This window comes from Teleopsis dalmanni, chromosome 1 (assembly GCF_002237135.1).
Source record: "Teleopsis dalmanni isolate 2A chromosome 1, ASM223713v2, whole genome shotgun sequence".
Classification (NCBI taxonomy): domain Eukaryota; kingdom Metazoa; phylum Arthropoda; class Insecta; order Diptera; family Diopsidae; genus Teleopsis; species Teleopsis dalmanni.
The window spans coordinates 173,084,612-173,103,458 of record NC_051846.1 but is presented as its reverse complement, the minus strand read 5'-3'; the positions used below and the strand labels follow the sequence as shown (position 1 = coordinate 173,103,458).

General features: G+C 29.1%; 2 protein-coding genes across 2 annotated transcripts; one reads left to right on the top strand and one right to left on the bottom strand.

The window, feature by feature from the left end:
* The first annotated feature begins 14,443 nt into the window (after positions 1-14,443).
* On the top strand, positions 14,444-14,923 carry LOC119666736 (salivary glue protein Sgs-3). The gene has a single exon (XM_038076018.1). The coding sequence runs from the start codon at positions 14,444-14,446 to the stop codon at positions 14,921-14,923; it is 480 nt and encodes a 159-aa protein (XP_037931946.1).
* A 2,708-nt stretch (positions 14,924-17,631) lies between these two features.
* On the bottom strand, positions 17,632-18,642 carry LOC119666735 (salivary glue protein Sgs-3-like). The gene has a single exon (XM_038076017.1). It carries the CDS (start codon positions 18,640-18,642, stop codon positions 17,680-17,682), a length of 963 nt encoding a protein of 320 aa, XP_037931945.1. The 3' UTR covers positions 17,632-17,679.
* Between the last annotated feature and the right edge of the window lie 205 nt (positions 18,643-18,847).

Below are 18,847 nucleotides of genomic sequence, written 5' to 3'. Positions count from 1 at the left end.
CAAACTACATAAACTTAAAATATCGAAAAATATACAGCGCGCGAATTTTAAATGAGAACCTCCGAAAACCTTTCGGTCACAATGTATAGTGACCGAAACGAGTATGTATTTATAAGATACGGCTTGGAACGTGCTATAAATGAACCCGAAGAAAAAATTTTTGGTAATATAGTAACTAAATGAGTATAATCTGTTATTGAAGTACAGCTTATTACGTGCAATAAATGCTATTAATAAAAGATAATGGGTTCGTTATGCACCACAATAGTCATACAGTGACAGACTCCTTATTCAAATCCATTATGATAGTCTATAGTCAAATGAACTGCTTTAACATAGCAAATAACTATTGATAAGGAGATGACAACATCTAGATGTAGATGAAGTAAAGTCTGTCAAATTGCTCACAACAGACTTAGGTTAGGTTTAGGTGACTGTCTTGTGTCCAAAGCCTGTCTTGTGCTTCAACTTAAATTATGGCCCATTGTGTTTGACAACCGACTTAGATATAAAATAAATGTAAAAGTTTTTTTGCTTTTCTATGTGTTCAGAGGAGTACCACTACCACAGTAGTATTTATAGAGTTTTTTTAGAGTGCTTTAAAGTATTTGTAGAATTCGTGAGGCCACAATACCCCAGTTCCATAAGTTGAAATGAAAATGAAAATATAATATGAATGAAAATTCATATAAATTAAAAGTATATATTAAAACCACACAAAAAATGTAAAAAAAATTTCTGGATGCATTGATTCAATTACATTTTTAGCACCTCAATGGTAGTTTTAAGCTTAAAAATTGGCACACCATAAGAATTTTATAAAAACTATAAACTATTAGTTTATAATATACTAAAACTAAGGCCCAAAGTCTCTTGTGTACAGATACTATTTGTTCAAAATTAAGTAAGTGTAAATAGCTATGTAGAGAACCATGTTTGTGTTTAAACCCAAAATGAAAAGTCATGTCTTTAAGTTATATACCATATAAAGCAAAGCGTTTCCCGACTATTCTGTTATTTACAATTACTGTATTGTGCAATTTTAATTATAACAATAAAAAAATCAATAAATTTCTATAAGTAGATCGATGCTAGCTTTAAACATCCATTTTTCAACAATAATTAATTTTAACACTGAAATCGTAAACATATAAAACTAGTTAGTACTGAAGCTTCTCTATTGCTTTCATTTATTTCACATTTTTTACAGAAACCCCGTCATTCGGAAATTGAAATCGTGGTATAATTTATGTATTTACTTTTGGCTTTCGTTACAGTTTTGTGATATGTATTTTTTGCTTTACCTTGCTTTGCTTTGCTTTGGATAAATAAAAAGGATTTTCAGCGGTTTTATGGTTAATTTTCTTTTAGCTTTTTGTGGCAATTACTGGAAAAGTAGCGTTTGTGACAACATCATCAGGGTGCATAAATTAAGTACACAACTCGAAACGTATTTTCTCATCCAAGGACAGACATTGGCACACTGCACACAAATCTTACAGGATCGTTCGCAGTAAAATTAATGTATGTTCAGCTCAGAGCTTAACTGTTGAATTTTGTTGGCACAAATCAAATACGCCAGTTACTGCTGCTGCAGAGGATTTTTCATTTTTTTCTTGGTTTTTGTGTTCCTTAATATTGAGTACCTCGTAGGCCACTCCTTGGTAGGTGCCACTGTAAATTAAATGTCGACGGCTTAACGACTCAACTTGTTAAGTGGATTGTTTTATTCATTGCCTTGAACAGATAACGATACACGCCTGATGGTATTTCAGCTAACAAAAAGAATTTAAATCTGAATAAAAATTTTATTTAAAACTTAAAGGTTATTTCTTGATTTTAAAAATTACACTCAGAAAACAGTTTAACAAACAGGTTAAATGAAATTGACACTTATCTTTACATATTTTGAAAAAAAATTTACAAATTGTGTTTAATTTGTGTAAATAATTGAAGGCTGTAGGTAGCAATTGAGTATAATTGACACAGAAAGAAAAATGTTTTTCTTTGAGTGATACTTAAAGAACTTTTCGTTATTCAATTATTAAATATTTACAGATTACAGAACTTTATTTTCTTCTTAAAATGCAATGATTTTAAAAGTTGTGAGCGATCAACTGAATTTTACTTTCAAAAATTCCAATTCTTCTTGTTTCATACAAAGTATTAAACTTTTCTGTTTTTTAATTGAACTGTTTGCAGATCTTTATCTGCAATCCACATAAAAAATCCAATCAAATGCAAAACTTCAGAAAACCCAGTTTTTGTCCTCAGTTGATCTGATGATTGCTAAACAATTGTTTAATTTTGTATAAGTGCATTCTGACAATTTCAGTTCTTCCCAAGATTTCTTGATCGGAGTTCCATTCTTTTGATTTAATCTTCTGCAATAATATTTCCAGTACTATTAAAATTAACCACTTTATTACTCAAAGTCCAGCTGTTAACCCTTAGATTGCTGCCCTATTTAGCACTATCTAATCTCAGAGTAATCACTAACTGCACGGGGCGGTACGCAGATCTTAGATCTATCATTGAATAATCTCGAAGATTATTAGGAATACTCAAATTATTCAGTGAGATGAGTGGACTCTGCAGAATCCCCCCAGCTATCATAGAGTAAAAATGCACAGGTGCACTAACTCTTAAAAGGGTTAACATAACATAACAGAACATAACTAAATAGAAGAGCTCAACATTTTTGTCTGCAATCATTGTTGGGTTCTCCTTTAATCCCAAATTATTTACTGTTTAGCTATATCCCTTATTCATCTGAGTCGATTGAGTTTTTGAAAAGAAATGATGGTAAAATGTAAACTTCACGTGCTCCATTTATTATTTCTACTCTATCTGTTTTTCAATTCTTATTTCTGATGTGGTGTTAATTGGAGGAAGAATGTCTAATGTAAAAATGTTTATTAATTTACTTGATACTTTATTACTGATTAATTTATCTGTTTCAGAAAGGCACGAATTTGTCTTTAAACACAAAAGTTTTTATTAATCTAAATAGAGAAAAAGACAAAAACTAAATGCAATTTAAATAATTAAATCGATCTTTTGTCCCTACCAATGAACAGTCTAACAAACTCTCATAACAGTTCATCCCTTAAAAAATATTTCTTGAGGCTAGAACTGGACATTCATAGCGAAAATGTGTAATAGTTTCTTTTTCATAAAAGTTTTCACTACTCCAATAAAAGGAATACAGAGTTTGTCTGTGTGAGTTTCTAAACATTAGTGACTAGAAAAGACTGCAGTAAGCCTTTCTAATATATTAATCACACTAAGATCTGGTCTTGTTTTATGAATATAAGCTGGTAACCCTAGGGATACAACTAGAGAAGCGACAAGGCGGGTTCCTATATGTTCCTATATGAAGCATCTGTCCTTAAAGTGATTTATAATTACCCAACACGCTTCACTAATCGCTGAACTTCAACTGAAAAATCTATTTCATTAGGTAGCCTATGGAAGGGGATTATGTCTGCCATTGGAGAGAAAACTCCAATCCTGGAAACTCCTACACTGCAATCCATTTTCAAGCCATCCGTGAAAATTGAAACATCGTTGTTTGCTTTAAAGTTTCTGATGTGTTTGTATTTTTTTTAATGAACTTTAAGAATAGATAATAGTTAATATTTAATTATATCTTAATAATAGATAGATATTCTGTAGCAATTTTTTTCCTTTTTGGAAACGACGTTGAAGACAAAAATCTATTCATTCGGAGCAAACTTACGAAAAATCTTAATTTATGAATTACAACATGTAATTGTCAGAGACTCAAATGTCTAGTAGAAAAACTGATGGAAAATTATATTTTAACGCCTCATATTACTCTTAAACCATTATATATTAAAAAAGCCGAAAAATTCTTAACTTTCGTTCCAAAATATAATAAATTTTGATATAAAGTAACTTATGATCAACTTCATTATATTTAAATATTCCTGATGATTTTATTGGAAATTAATTTAATCAATTTAACTACATTTATTAAGCTTCAGTTTGTTTTAGGAAACTTAACCGAATAAAAAATTACTCATACGTCACGTGCAACAATTTTTATTAGAATCTCTTCACGTTGAGTGTAAAATATGCATTGCTTAAGTGGGGTGCAGACTATCATACTGGTATGTCATACGAGAGAGAAAAACGTCGTATGACACACAGGTATGATAGTCTGCCACCTTTACCAACGTGTTGGCGTGCTCACCAAAATTTTGGTGAACAGCTCTCGCATACGCGTTGTGTATGATAGTCTGTCACCCCTAACGATTCATACGTCATACAAGAGCATTTTTGCCTTGCAAATTTATTGTAAGCAGGTGGAATATGTAGAATTATAATATAAATTTAATATGTTTTTTATTATTTTATTATTAATGTATTTATTATTATTATATTTATTATTATTAAAATTACACTTATAAATTTGTGTTAAATATTTAATTGTATCTTAGTTAAAAAAAATATAAATTTTTACATAAAATTCTTATAAAAAATTAAAATACAATTAAATATTTTATGTAATATATTAAATATTTTATTTAATTTATTAAATATTTTATTTTATTTTATTTTAATTTATAAACGATGATTATAAGTAAAATTTTTTTTAAAAAAACATCTAAATATAAACATCGTTAAATTTATGATCTAAGCCCAGTAATAAAAAAACATATTGAAAATTGGTCGTAATAACAATTAATTAATAACCCAAATTTAAGATATAATACTTTGTATTCTAAATATGCTTTTCTTTGTTAAAACTTGTTATTAAAATAAAAGAATTTTAAATGTTAATAACCTTTAACTAACAAAAATATGGAAATGATCAAATTTCTTGAAAAACAATGAAGATATATACATTCTTATGTATATATATATATACATTATTTGTATGATCTATTTATGAAAAATTTCTTAAGAAACTTTACAGGTAGTGAATGAAATTAACTACGGTCCTTTACTGATCTTTTCATTTCAACTGCTGTGCTTAATGACCAATAAACCTAAAAAAAATATGAATATGGATGCAGATAAAGCATTTTTAGATGCTTTCATCGAATGTTAACAAAAGTAATCGCTGTTTGTGGGATGTCCAAAGATGTGAATATAAAGATCGCAAAAAAAGGCATATATAAAATATACAAAATTATAATCAATTATAAGCAAAGCACAACCTATACGTTAACTATAAATTTTTTCAATTTTAAAATTTTATTTTAAACACACAAATTTTCCCAGCACTACCTGCAAAAGCACTCTTCAAAAATTTTGCCTACTCTTGTGTGTCATACGTGTTCAAATTCGGACGCTAGAAGAAATTTGAGCAAGAGAGAGCGCAACTCGTATGACATACCAGTATGATAGTCTGCACCCCACTTTAAAATAAAGAAAAACAAATTGTTTTTTATTTTTGCACATTATTTATGCATAAATCCAAGCACGTCAAATAGATACCACGTAAAACTCCAAGTTCAGTACAAGGATTAAGTAGGAAGTTGGAAAAAAACACATTCCAATGCAGTTCATGAATGTAAAGAAATGTAAATGCAAATAAATTCAAGAAGAAAAAAAAAAAAAACAAAAATGCATAATAAAGTAAAACAATTTTGCATTTGCATGCCAGCGAAATGCAATATTAGAAGGCTGTTTTGATATGCCATGCATTGTTAGTGCTAGTTTGCATATAGCTTCACTTACTCTAAGGATTCGTCGTAGTAAGAATGCATGTAAAGAAATACACTAAAAGCAACAGAAAAAGAGAATTGAAATAAGTAAGAGCAGATGTGTGTAGTAAGGATATGCATAAGCTAGTGTACGGATGTGGCGTATGCTTTTGTATATATCCTTACGCTATCCTAAAGTGACTCTATAACAAATACACGCATATCCTTTCAACCGATTTAGTTAAAAATCTAAGCAAAAAATGTGAAAACCAAATACGTTTGTTTGGCAATTAATTTTTTTTTAAAATGTATATCAGAAGTACCAAATAGAAAACTATTTTAAAATGTAACGAACGTGGAAAAATATTACTAATAAAAAAATGAAAGTACAAAATCTCTTTGATAAAGTAAAAGCTCTTCACCACAGTTTTCAGTTTAGTGAAATTTATGACCCGTTGTGGTGATTGGCTTTCCATGTTGGCTTTTAGTAAATGATTTTTTTTTTTGAAAAAAAGTAAAGGGGTTTTGTTAGATATTTTTTGTTGGATCCTTTTTTAAAGTTCTTATTAAATCTGCTTCTACATATGCTAGTAAAATATAAATAAAGATAAAATGGAATAGAATTTCAAAATCAGTTATTTATTTCTAATTATTTTCTTATCAAAAGTCACTAAAAAATATTTATTTAGATTAGACTATTATACATATTATACACATAAGAAACTTTTCAGACATGTAATTTATTTTACAAAATGTTCCGTTGTTTTATTTCAAGTTTACGGTAATCGATTTTGCTTGAATGCAGCTGTTCTTAGCTTTGGCTTCCTAATATAATGTGCATACACAACAATTAACCTTTTCGGGGCTATGTAGGCTATGTCGGCTATGTGGGCTATATGTACATACATTATTGCGAATTCGTACTTGAATGTCTTGTAAATTGTAATTTGTATGGTTGTAATCTTGTTATTGTTCTGTTTTTTTTCAGGCTACAATGAGCTGGCAAGTGTAAATGTTATGCTATGTGCACCCAACAATTTACAACAATTTACAACTTGAGACATGAACTTTTGAACTTTGTGGAAATACCTTTCAGTTTATTGTTGCTAACATGTAAATTCATTTAGGCAAATGAAAACTTAAATTGCTGCATTCAGTATATAATCAAGTTATTTAATGAAAATTTTGTATAAAATAGTCTTATGGGTACTACCAAAAATATGTTAAACATTTTCTTTCTTTTATTAATAAACATAAATTATAATAAATAAAAGTGGATCAAATAATTTCGAAGTGAATTCTGTATAATTATGATAAAATTTTAAGATACTATTTCCATGGAGGCATTTCAAAATTTAAAATCATGTATTCTATATATAAATGAAACTAAAAATTGTCTTACTATTGTTGGATTTGCAATTTTTGTTTTAAATCTGACTCTTTTTCTATCTCTATCTCTTTCTCTCTATCTTTCTTTCCTCATTTTTCTCCACTAGTTTGGAATAAAAGTTCTATGCATGGATTTGTAGACACCAGTGACCAGAAAGAACGGCAACATTCACACAGTTTCTTGCATTGAGTTCTTAAGATCTGATCTTGTTATATAAGGACTATATTAACTAGGAAGATGCACATGACTTAAGTATCTTCTATATATTATTTGCAAGCTGAAGAAAGTAGAGGTTAGTAATTAATTAGTAAAGGCAGTAACAAGGTGAGTCAAAGCGTCAGCTTTTTCATACCCTCCCATGTTTCTAAGTCCAGAAATCCAGATTTAAATGATGTCAGCTAGATGTCTCTCTATATTCTTCAATCAGGTTTATTTTTATGATAAAGGGCTTTAATTGTCACTTATATGACAATAGAAATGACAACACTGTATCCGTCCTTGAAGTGACTTCCGATTAGCTAACCTGCTCCTCTAATTGAAAAAATTTCAGATTGTTAAAACGTGGCTTTATTAGGTAAGCTGAGAGAGTGATTAAAGTCTGTAAATAGGTAGAACATTCCTTCTGCCTTCTGAATCTGGCTATGTCTGTATGTACATTCCAACTAGAAGCCTGATATTTGTAATATGAAGATTTATGGGTAGTATATGTAGCATTACGTTTAGAGCGTCCGAAAAGTGAATCATAAAAGCTTCTGTTATGCCAACACATGCTATCCTATGAATTCTGCTGAGTTTTTGAATGTATTTAGCTTTTAATCAAAGATGGTCACCAAACTGTAGCACCAAACTTTAGGTAGTCGCGTATATTATATTATATTTCTTATAAGACAATTATATCTAATCTTTCTGTGGGTGTATTTGTTTTTGTTTTGTTTATTTAAGCTATACGAGTTAAGGATATAAAGATACGAGTACTGATTTTACGTGTTACCAGTATGCACTTTTCGCAACCTTACTCTTACTCTATGGCTATTATTTTTTGAAGACTATTATTTCTTGAATATATTATCTTTAAATTATTTAAAATCAAAAATATTTTTTAATGATTTAATCTAGTTTATTTGGTAAATTTTAATGAAAGCAACATCAAAATGTCTTAATAAATTTTAAAATTACTTTCGGTTGAGAATTTAGTTATTTTGCATATTGTTTTCGAGTTTTTTGGTAATTAATCATTTTGGTTCTCTCAACAAATTCTCCAAAAAATAAACCATTAAAAACATATTTTGTTGCAGATGATTTATTGCTTCATTTTCCGTTGCATTTAAAATTTTTGAAAAAGATTCTCTTTTCTTTTTTTTGAATTTATTTTTCAAACTCTTTTAAATTTTGAGGTGCAACATAACACAAAAGAGAAGTGCAGTGCGGAAATGTAAAAGAAATTCAAAACAAAAAAAAAATAGAAAAAAAATAATAAATGAAAAACTTTAAATTGCACTTGACACGCATTTATACATAAACACTCACACCCATACATACACACAGAGGCATTTCATTTCTCTTGTTTTTACACGTACATAATTAACGCTAAATGTTCTACTGAATTAAATTCCGCTGTGAAGAGATTAAAATGAAAAGTAAAACAAACAAATTTACGAGCGCTTAAATCCAAAAACAACAACAATAAAACAAAAATAAAAAGTAAATAAAAACAGCAGTCAAAAACAAAAAATTACAAAAAAAAACAAAAAACAAACAACACAAAAATTGCTGAGCCTTAGCAAACGTCAACTAAATAAAACATACGGCCAGCTTGGCTCAGCTTGAAATTTGTTGCTTAGTCATGACTACAGAAACAATAAAATGTTGCAGAGCAACAAAACGGCACACACCAAAACGAAAGCCAAAAATTATTCAACAGAAATTGTGGCAACAAAGTGCCAAGAAGCATGCGGAAGGCAAGGAAATGTTAACTTTCGCGTTCGTAAAGAAAGTTAAGCGCAATTTTACGATGTACAGTGGAACATATTGCTATTTTATTTGTTGAAATTGCAAAAACCTTTTCTTTTTAAATGGAAAACTATATTTTTACGGTTAGAGTTTTAATTAGTTAAACTTTAAAACAACAAATAGTATAAATAATGCTACTTTGAAGTCGTGTTTTACTGAAAGTAGAGACGAACTTACACTATGTCCATGTAGAACTGTTAGGAAATCACTTCTAAGACTGATAAAATTTCTAAAATCTATTTAATATATATATATTGTTATTATATATATATTGTTTTTATACTTATCAATGATTAATATAGACAAAACATGGAATAAAGCATATAAAAATCACTTTATCTCTCTTTGTTAACATGTGAATTCACTTCTAATAGCGGGTCTAATAGGTTCCTAAAATTCACTTAAATTCCTCAAAATAAGTTTTTGTTTAACTTTTTAAATTTGAATAAAGCAAATAAAAATTTTATTATTTTTATTTGTTAACATGTCAACACGTGTTTTAAATTTGACAAGCATCAAATTTTCTAACGAACTTATAGAAGAACTAAACTTACATATGGACAAGTAAGCCAACAGATATTTTTAAACACCACTGATGTTTAATATTTGATCTTATCTCAAACGGCTGTATTGTCAGTTTAAGAATTCATTTGATTAAAAATTAAACTTTTGGTTATAATATACTAATTCGCATTATTATTTAGATAAGGCATAATGCACTGCCTAAAAGATCTATGTGCCCCTTAGTTGGATTAGAGTTAATACATATTCAAGCAACATAAAACACCATTCTCGTTCTTCAGTTCGAAGCAAACTATATTTATTAAATTTAAATATACATGGAATAGTGTTCTTAAGTCTAGCCTAATTTCTTGATAAAGTGAGAGAGATTATATAATACACATATCAAGTGTGTTTCCCCAAGTCCGATTTTTTTAATGAAAGATAGTATAGAGCCTATCTTTCCTAACCTTAAATTCTTATGTAAGATCAAATACGATCCTATGTGTTTCTTCCATTTGTTCATCAGTGCTGGGCATTCTTCTAGCATGCGTTTTCTTTCTCTCTTCCCTACACTATCTCTAGTGTATTGAACTCCTAACTTAGTTGAGTGATTATTGAATCTACAATGAACGGTTAGTATTCCCGTAATAAGGATGTTAAAATTAAATTTTCCACATATTTTACTTTTCAAAATAGATTTCTTGTCACAAAACAATTAAAATTATTTATATTTTATTATTTATTATAAAAAAATTATTTTAGTGTGAACTTGAAAGCAATTGACATTTTATAAAAATTTGAATTTCATCATTTATATTAGTGGGGATTGAAAAATTAATTGAAAATATTCTCAAATGATCACTCGCTGAGAAATTCTCTTTAAAATTCGAGAAATTAGAAAAATTAATTAATATAATGTTATAAATAATCAATTTGAAAGTAAATTATTTCACTGTATACTATCTGTTTATTAAACTAGTGAAATCAGTTAATCTGAGCAACTTATTTTACTACACCATATATTGAAAGGGCTTAGATCCTAGATAAAGAGATTTGAATTTGCAAATATTGTCCATGCTACATTTGAGTAAAATTGAGGATTAAAATTCAAAAAATTAAAATTTTATTCATGCTTTGATGCTGTTGAAAAGGTGATGAAACGAATAAAGTACAATATTTTTCCTTTATCTTTTTTTTTGATATTTTCTATTTTACATTTACAGAGGTATTTTGTTCTTAATACCAAAATGGAAGATAGAAGAATGAGGACAAGAAAAATATATGTAATTTATTAATTACAATTAATACACTACAATAACATACATAGACTATTTACATAGACTATTTATTTTATTTCGTTATTAGATTGCATTAGAGGCCCAGCTTCATCATCCGTTGGTTATAAACCATCGTTTGCTTGAAATATGTAAATAAATAACATATATCTCTATTATACTCATCATTTATTATTAGTATTGATTTCATTTAAATTTGATATTTAAATAAATAATAATAGAACTTCTGCTTAGTGAAGACCACATAATATATATATTTCACATATGTATATGGTCTCCTTCATCGCATTACAAGCATCTTCGCAAAATTAGTATTACTCTATTGACAAGTTTTGGATTCTATATTAAATTCTCATATTGGCAATATTTAAAAAATTTTAAGTAATTTCCTTAGATCAACCCACTGCCCATTGGCGACATTGTCTGTGGAAGTAAATGAAAATGTTGATTTGACTCAGTGACGCAACTACTTACGTTACTACGTACTGATATATGTTTGTACTTCTGTTACAATAAAATGACGTCGGGGTTGTTGGCGTCAGGGCTTGCTATGATAAAATCCAGCAAAGCGTAAAATAGCAACAACAAAATTAAAGCAAAAAAAGTACTAGTTTTGTGAAGGTTGTGTGGAGTGAAGTGGAGGCACTAGTTAAGGACACTGGCGCCGCGATGAATGATATATTTGCTGTTGTTGTGATGCCATCGGATGACCGTGAAGTGCCAAATATACGAAATCCTGTACAATCTTATACATTTTAATCTGCATATGCATGTGTCTCTTCCACTTTCTGTATAATTATTTTGTTTCTGTTGACACTGCAGCGATTTTCAACAATTCACCGCCCATTTGTGCAGTCAAAAACCTTTAAAAGAAATCCTTAATTGTAGAAGAAAAATAACAATTTACTAATTGCTGTGTTTCACGATGAGTACGTTTAACATATCCTTGTACAAAAGTAATTAGTGTTTAGGATATGTGTGCACTTAAATGCTGACACGAACGATGGTTAAAAGAATTTATTTACTTTTTTATAGGTCAGATTACTGAAAAATGCCAGTGCTAGGGAAAGATTTGTATGTTTTTTTTAAATATATTTTACAAAATAAAAAGGTGATTGTTGTTGTTAGTCATTTTGTGTACATGTTTCTCTGTTTATACAATATCACAAATTATATTATATATATATTTTCGCATTGTGTTTTGAAATCATAATTATTAAATAAAAAATATTTTAGATACCCCTGAAGATGTTGGAAAATAACCAACGAAACGTCGGGTGAAAAATGAAATAAATTGAATTTTATTTGCATCCTAATAATAAGACCAGAGTAGCCTAAAGAAAATTCTAACTAAAACAATAAAACGGACTGGTCAAAAATTCCATTATTAATAAAAGGTGTTTTGTTTTTAAAAAATGAATGAAAGTTTTAATATTAAAACAAAATAGTACTAACCCATCTTTAGCTTATTCCAATTTTCTTTTTTGATTTTGATTGATTATTATCATGTAGGTATAGCTCCTAATATTATCGTTTATATAAAGTAAGACATTATTATCAAATTTTATCGTGGATAAAAAATGATTTTATTATCATGTATAAAAAATTTACCTTATTATCATAATCTATCTAATATATCATACTCAATCGCATCTCAAAAACTCTCCAAGGGATTTGGTTCCGATGAATAGTCATCGTCGAACCTGTGATATATTTTAGGGGCAAATATGAATCACGAGACTTATCGAAATGTACAAGAGAGTTATCGAAACATTAGACAAGCGCTGGAATGTTTGTATTACTGCTGAAGTAGATCACGTTAATGAATAAAGTTAAATTCTGCCAAAGCTTGTTTTTTATTTGTTGACTTTCGGAATTATCCGCGATGTGTTAGATGACTAAAACCAATTTAAAGATTCTTAAAGCAATATTCAATAGTGGAACAACTTTCAATTATAAGTAAATTATTAATTTTTTTTATAAACACAAATGTCAGCACTAGGCTTGGATTTCCAAGAAATTCATTAAAAAAATGCCTTCATAAACTATATACCATAGTAATGGAGGTTCATTATTTATAAACTAACTTATTTGGTGTAGCAGACTTAGGTCATGTAATATAAAAATGATACGTTTTTCTTGAACTTCAGTATTACTTGCTTATTGAGTTGTCCTTTATAGACGTCTGCCGGCATTAGTTGCTTCCAGTGGCTAACGCAACAGATAGTAGAATCATATGCTTGCTGTAGCTAATTACTAGGATCAAGTGACGACTCCAAATCTTTTGTTTTTTTAATCATATAATTAAAGAAACGAAAATTCTCTTCCGCGTTTTCCACCACTGGATACCAAATCTTCCGAAATATTTTTCTCTTGAATGCTTTTATTGCGCTCGCATCACTGATTGTTTACCGCAGGATGGGTATGGTAAGAGACTTGTACGGCGTAACTATCGTCTTACGTCAACCAACATCATGCATCCAGTAAAAATATTTTGACCTGAGTTTTATTTCTGAGTGTATTAATGCTTATTTCCAGAAAAGTAAGGTGTTTCATTATTTTGAACTTAAAGTTGTCAACTGCGACATAGGTCTGAACACGGGTCTTAGTTGATACAAAATAGTTAAGTTTGTTTTTGTTTTTATTTGAAGTATTACATTATATTAGTAATAATTAGTGCGGAAATACTTTGTATATATACAATATAACCATATTTTTGAAACCTTCTAAAAAGTATTTATTTTTATTTAGCAAAAAAAAATTGAGAAGCTGTCTGAAAGGTAGGGGATTTATAATTCTATGACTTTTTGGATTTTTATAATGTCAAAATCTCATTGTCTTAATTTATGTTCTTCTGAAAAGTAAATGGCCATTCCTTATATATAATTATATATATTATAGAAGAGATCAATTTCGATTAATATAATATTTCTTAATCCTTTCCTGTACAAATTAATGGTATTCTTTGAATAATGTTCAAAGTAAAGTAAAATTTTTTTAACATATTTTTAAATATTTTAATGTACTTTAAAACAGTTTAATATATTTTTTTCGACTTTTGTAAACAAGAAAAATAAAAAAAAACATTTAGTGTAACAAAACAGTTGTTATATGTTTCCATAAAAGTCATCCATTCCATGTTATATGTTTTTCTGAAATCATAGCCCATCAATTAATTTTTAAGACAAATAGGCATAACTGAAACATTTGTAAAATGTTTTAAAATTTCTAAATTTGCTTATTTACATAGACTTAAAGTCTTTGTTTTTGTAATGGAAATTTACTTAGACAATAGATTAAAATTATATACACGTGAAAGTAAAAATTGTAAATAATAACATATGTTACAAAAATATATCAAAAAAAAAATTAAAAAAATATTTATTATAAAAATTTAAGTTCACAACTTTAAATATTTATTTAATCATTTACGTTAACAAATTTTTAAAGCCTTTTATTTTTGAAAAGTCAGTTTTTTGTAACCAATTTAGTATAAATAGAGAAAGTTCCGACTAAGATTATCATTGTTCTAAGTTATTTCAACAGTGAACAGTTCAAGCTAAAACATGAAATTTGTAATTTTATTAGCACTAGCTTTAGTGGCAGTTGTATCTGCTCAAGATACTACAACTGTTGCTAGTACTGATACCACAACTGCTGCATCTACTGATACTACAACAGCCGCTTCTACCGACACTACAACTGCTGCCTCTACCGATACGACAACTGCTGCTGCTTCTACCGATACTACGACTGCTGCTTCCTCCACCGATACCACAACTGCTGCTTCCTCCACCGATACCACAACTGCTGCACCAAGCAGTGGTGGAAGTACATCAAAGAAAACAACACGCAAGACAACAAAAAGGAGAACAACTCGCAGAAGAAGACCAACCAGAAGAACAACTCGCAGAAGGAGACCAAATAGAAGAACAACCAGAAGAAGGAGAAGATCAACAAGACGTCCAACAAGAAGAGTAATTAGACGTACTACTGCTAGAACCGCCGTAGTTGGACTTGGAGGACTTTTCAATTTATTAGGTTAAATTGAATATTATTCAGGCAAGATATCAGAAATTCTGATATATATAATACATAAATACTATGTGAATATATACAATTACAAGAGCAAAACAAAATGTAAAACTGGTTTTTCAATTTTATAGTTTATTGTAAGATGTTTCACAAATTTTAGTACTAAAGAGTTCGGGTCAGTAGTGTTTTAGTCGGATTCAATCTTTTGAGCTTTAAAATGAAAATAGTTTTGTTATATAGTTTAACGGATAACGTTGTCTTTAATCATGCGAAATGTGCTTAATGGTCAATACTATCTTCTTGAATGAGTCTGATAAGCCCAGAATGGAAATGTTAACACGGCAAAAGGATTGTTCTGGAAATTCGGGTTCCACTTAAGTGTAACTAAGCTTTACTTTAATAATTTTTCAATACTGCACTGAAGAGGATAATTACATACAATAATAAAATAATAATTAATATGGAAGTCATTGATATGGAAGACTTGACTGCAACAAGTAGATCTTTTTAATCTTGTTTTTATTATAAATGGAATATTGTGTATTCTTTTTTGAATAATTCCAGTCATTATATCAATAGCTCTTGATACAAGATAATTATATTTGCATTATATTCTACAAAAAAAAAAAATGCATAAAAAATGCACATAAAATAAATTTGTTTCTCTTTGTGTGAAAAAGAAAGACCCCAGCTTCTTCAAAGAACTCCAGCCATTAAATAAATTTCTCTTGAGACAAAACTAAAGTACTTTATTAAGTATTTTTAGAAACTACTTGTAATGGATTCTGGAAAATATGCTCTATTTACATACTAGTTAAACTGACCTGATCATTTTGCTAGTGAAGTTTTATTTCATGTGGTAAAGAACCAACATATAAAATGGTTGAACCAACATGATGCATCGAGTAAGAATATTTGACCTGATATTTAGTTAAAATCTTGTAAAATCAGCTATATATTTTTTTGAGTGTGTCAAAATTAGTCCGTCTTCTAGTAAAGAGATTGTTCGCTTTTATTAAAAACTTATTTCAAAGGAACTAAAATAAAAAGCAATTACTGCTTACAAAGCTAAAAAGCTTAAAGAATATGCAAGAAGAATGGACCAGAAATCAAAAGTATTTGTAGCACTGGAAAGCAATGTAATTTTTAAGTTAATATTTTAGACGTGCTGAAATGAGATTACTTCCAGTTTAAAGTTGAATTAGGGACTAAGTGTAATAATTTATAAGATTATTGTAAGCATTATATTTTAAAGTAGCATTTCCTTAAAAATTTTTTAAATTTGAGGCAGAACTGGAATAGAACTTTATAATCACGGCAAAGTTCGGTCCTTCTCTGAGTTTGGAATCATTTGAGAAACTTTTTATTATATTGTTATATTGTTGAGCATCATCCTTAAGTCTAAAATATTGTTAAGTTCAGCAATTACTCTAGTCTACTATAATTTTCTCAAGCGCATATGACACTTTCAAATTTCAAGCGGTGCTGCCGATTGTTTTCGAAATCCTACTTAAACAAGAATTCTCTTCTTCTTAATTTAAATTCTTAAAGAAATTCTTTTTATAAACCTTATATATAGTTTATTAACATAAATTTAAATTTTTATTTAAACTATATATTTTTAATTAATATAATTAAGCTTCTTATTTTAATGTTTCTATATAATGTGTTGGATTTTTATGAATCATCCACTATAATAATAATAATTATAATTTGTAGGTAGATAGTAGTAGTAGTTATAATAGTCTGGATATTGCGATGCTGAAGATACTGGAAACGAAAATCCAATTTGCACTAAAGCTAGAAAGGCAAGTATTAAAATGTAAAACTTCATTTCGCACCTTTAAAAAAACTGAAGACATGAGTATTTTTCGGAACATATTTATACGACAATATCAAGGGCAATTTTCAATGATTGTTCTCATATGAATATTATATCTATACATATCAGTATAATTATTTGACAAAAAATGTGATATGCATATATTAGCTTAATTATGACAACTGGGTCAATGCGTTTTCATTGTAAGCCAAATAAGAATACACAGCTTATATAGAAATATACATCATAATCATTTGTGATGTATGTAGTTTTATGAGTGCTATTGACTTATTAACTATTGACTTGTTATAACAACTGATATCTACAAAATACATTTATTGAATATTTGTTGTAAATATAATATGTAGTGTCTGCACTGATATAGTGTATATGTGTACAGATGAATGATATGCCTAATTTTATATATTATATGATTATTTTATCTATTATTCATAGCTTTAAGGTTACTGTAATTGTGATCATTCTAGTCTAACTGTCTGTTTCATATATGTACATTGTACATATATTGTATTGATATAAAATCCAGCATCATATTTTGGAAAGCTATTTAATCTATGAGAGTATAGTTCTATAACTTGTCATGCAATGCTTTAGTAACCTTATTATGCGCCAGAGATAACACTTTTAATAAATTTGTTTATTGATATTTTATATTTTTAATTAAGCTGTTTACTTCAGTTATTCAAAACTGATACTTCAGTAAATAATTACTGCAATACAAAAACAAAAAAATGAATAAAAATTTAATTAAATTAATATGCCTAAAAAACATAATGAAATCAGTAATTATTTATAATTAAGAGTAATAAGAGTGATAATAAAAAATAAGAGAAATAATTTAAAAAAGTAATTTAAGAAATTGTTTAAGTTCTTTGACTCAAGAGTTCAAGAATTTAATTCAAGAAGATCTATAAAACAGATTTCTTAAAAAGCAACATTCGTTGGAGCTACAGTTGTTGGAGCTTCAGTTGTTGAAGCTTCAGTTGTGGAAGCTACAGTTGTTGTAGCTTCAGTTGTTGGAGCTTCAGTCGTTGAAGTACGTCCACCTCTACCGGGACGCCCAGTAACACCACCAGGTTTATCATTTGGACTTTTAATTGGAATTTTTGTAGTTGTTGAAGCTTCAGTGGTTGGACCTTCAGTTGTTGGAGCTACAGTTGTTGGAGGTTCAGTTGTTGGAGGTTCATTTGTTGAAGCTTCAGTTGTTGGAACTACAGTTGTTGGAGCTTCAGTTGTTGAAGCTTCAGTTGTTGGAACTACAGTTGTTGGAGTTTCAGTTGTTGGAGCTTCAGTTGTTGGAGCTTCAGTTGTTGAAGTACGTCCACCTCTACCGGGACGCCCAGTAACACCACCAGGTTTATCATTTGGACTTTTAATTGGAATTTTTGTAGTTGTTGAAGCTACTGTTGTTGAAGCTTCAGTGGTTGGACCTTCAGTTGTTGGAGGTTCAGTTGTTGAAGGTTCAGTTGTTGGACCTTCAGTTGTTGGAGCTACACTTGTTGATGCTTCAGTTGTTGGAGGTTCAGTTGTTGGAACTTCAGTTGTTGAAGCTTCAGTTGTGGCAGCTACAGTTGTTGGAGCTTCAGTTGTTGGAGGTTCAGTTGTTGAAGTACGTCCACCTCTACCGGGACGCCCAGTAACACCACCAGGTTTGTCACTTGGACTTTTAATTGGAATTTTTGTAGTTGTTGAAGCTACTGTTGTTGGAGTTTCAGTTGTTGGAGCTTCAGTTGTTGGAGCTTCAGTGGTTGGAGCTTCAGTTGTAGGAGCTTCAGTGGTTGGAGATTCAGTTGCCGGTGCCAACGTAGTTGTGTCATCGGCTTGACCAAATATATCTTGTTGTGCAAAAATAATTATTGCCAATATACAAAATATATAAAACTTCATTATGGATCTTAAATTAAAGCTTCTAATCAACTGAGACCAACTCCGTTCAGCATAACGTTTTTATATAAAAAATGTTTTTGTATTACTTAAGCATATTTAGTATAATTTCACGCTTTAAGTATACATTTAAGCGATTATTTAGAAATTATTTAAATGCTTGTATTTACAACAATTGTGTCAATAGATATTTAATTTCAGTGGGTTT

What these genes read in the sequence shown, in the direction of transcription:
- LOC119666736 (XM_038076018.1), top strand. Translation starts at nt 14,444, where the DNA reads ATGAAATTTGTAATTTTATTAGCACTAGCTTTAGTGGCAGTTGTATCT.
- LOC119666735 (XM_038076017.1), bottom strand. Translation starts at nt 18,642, where the DNA reads ATGAAGTTTTATATATTTTGTATATTGGCAATAATTATTTTTGCACAA.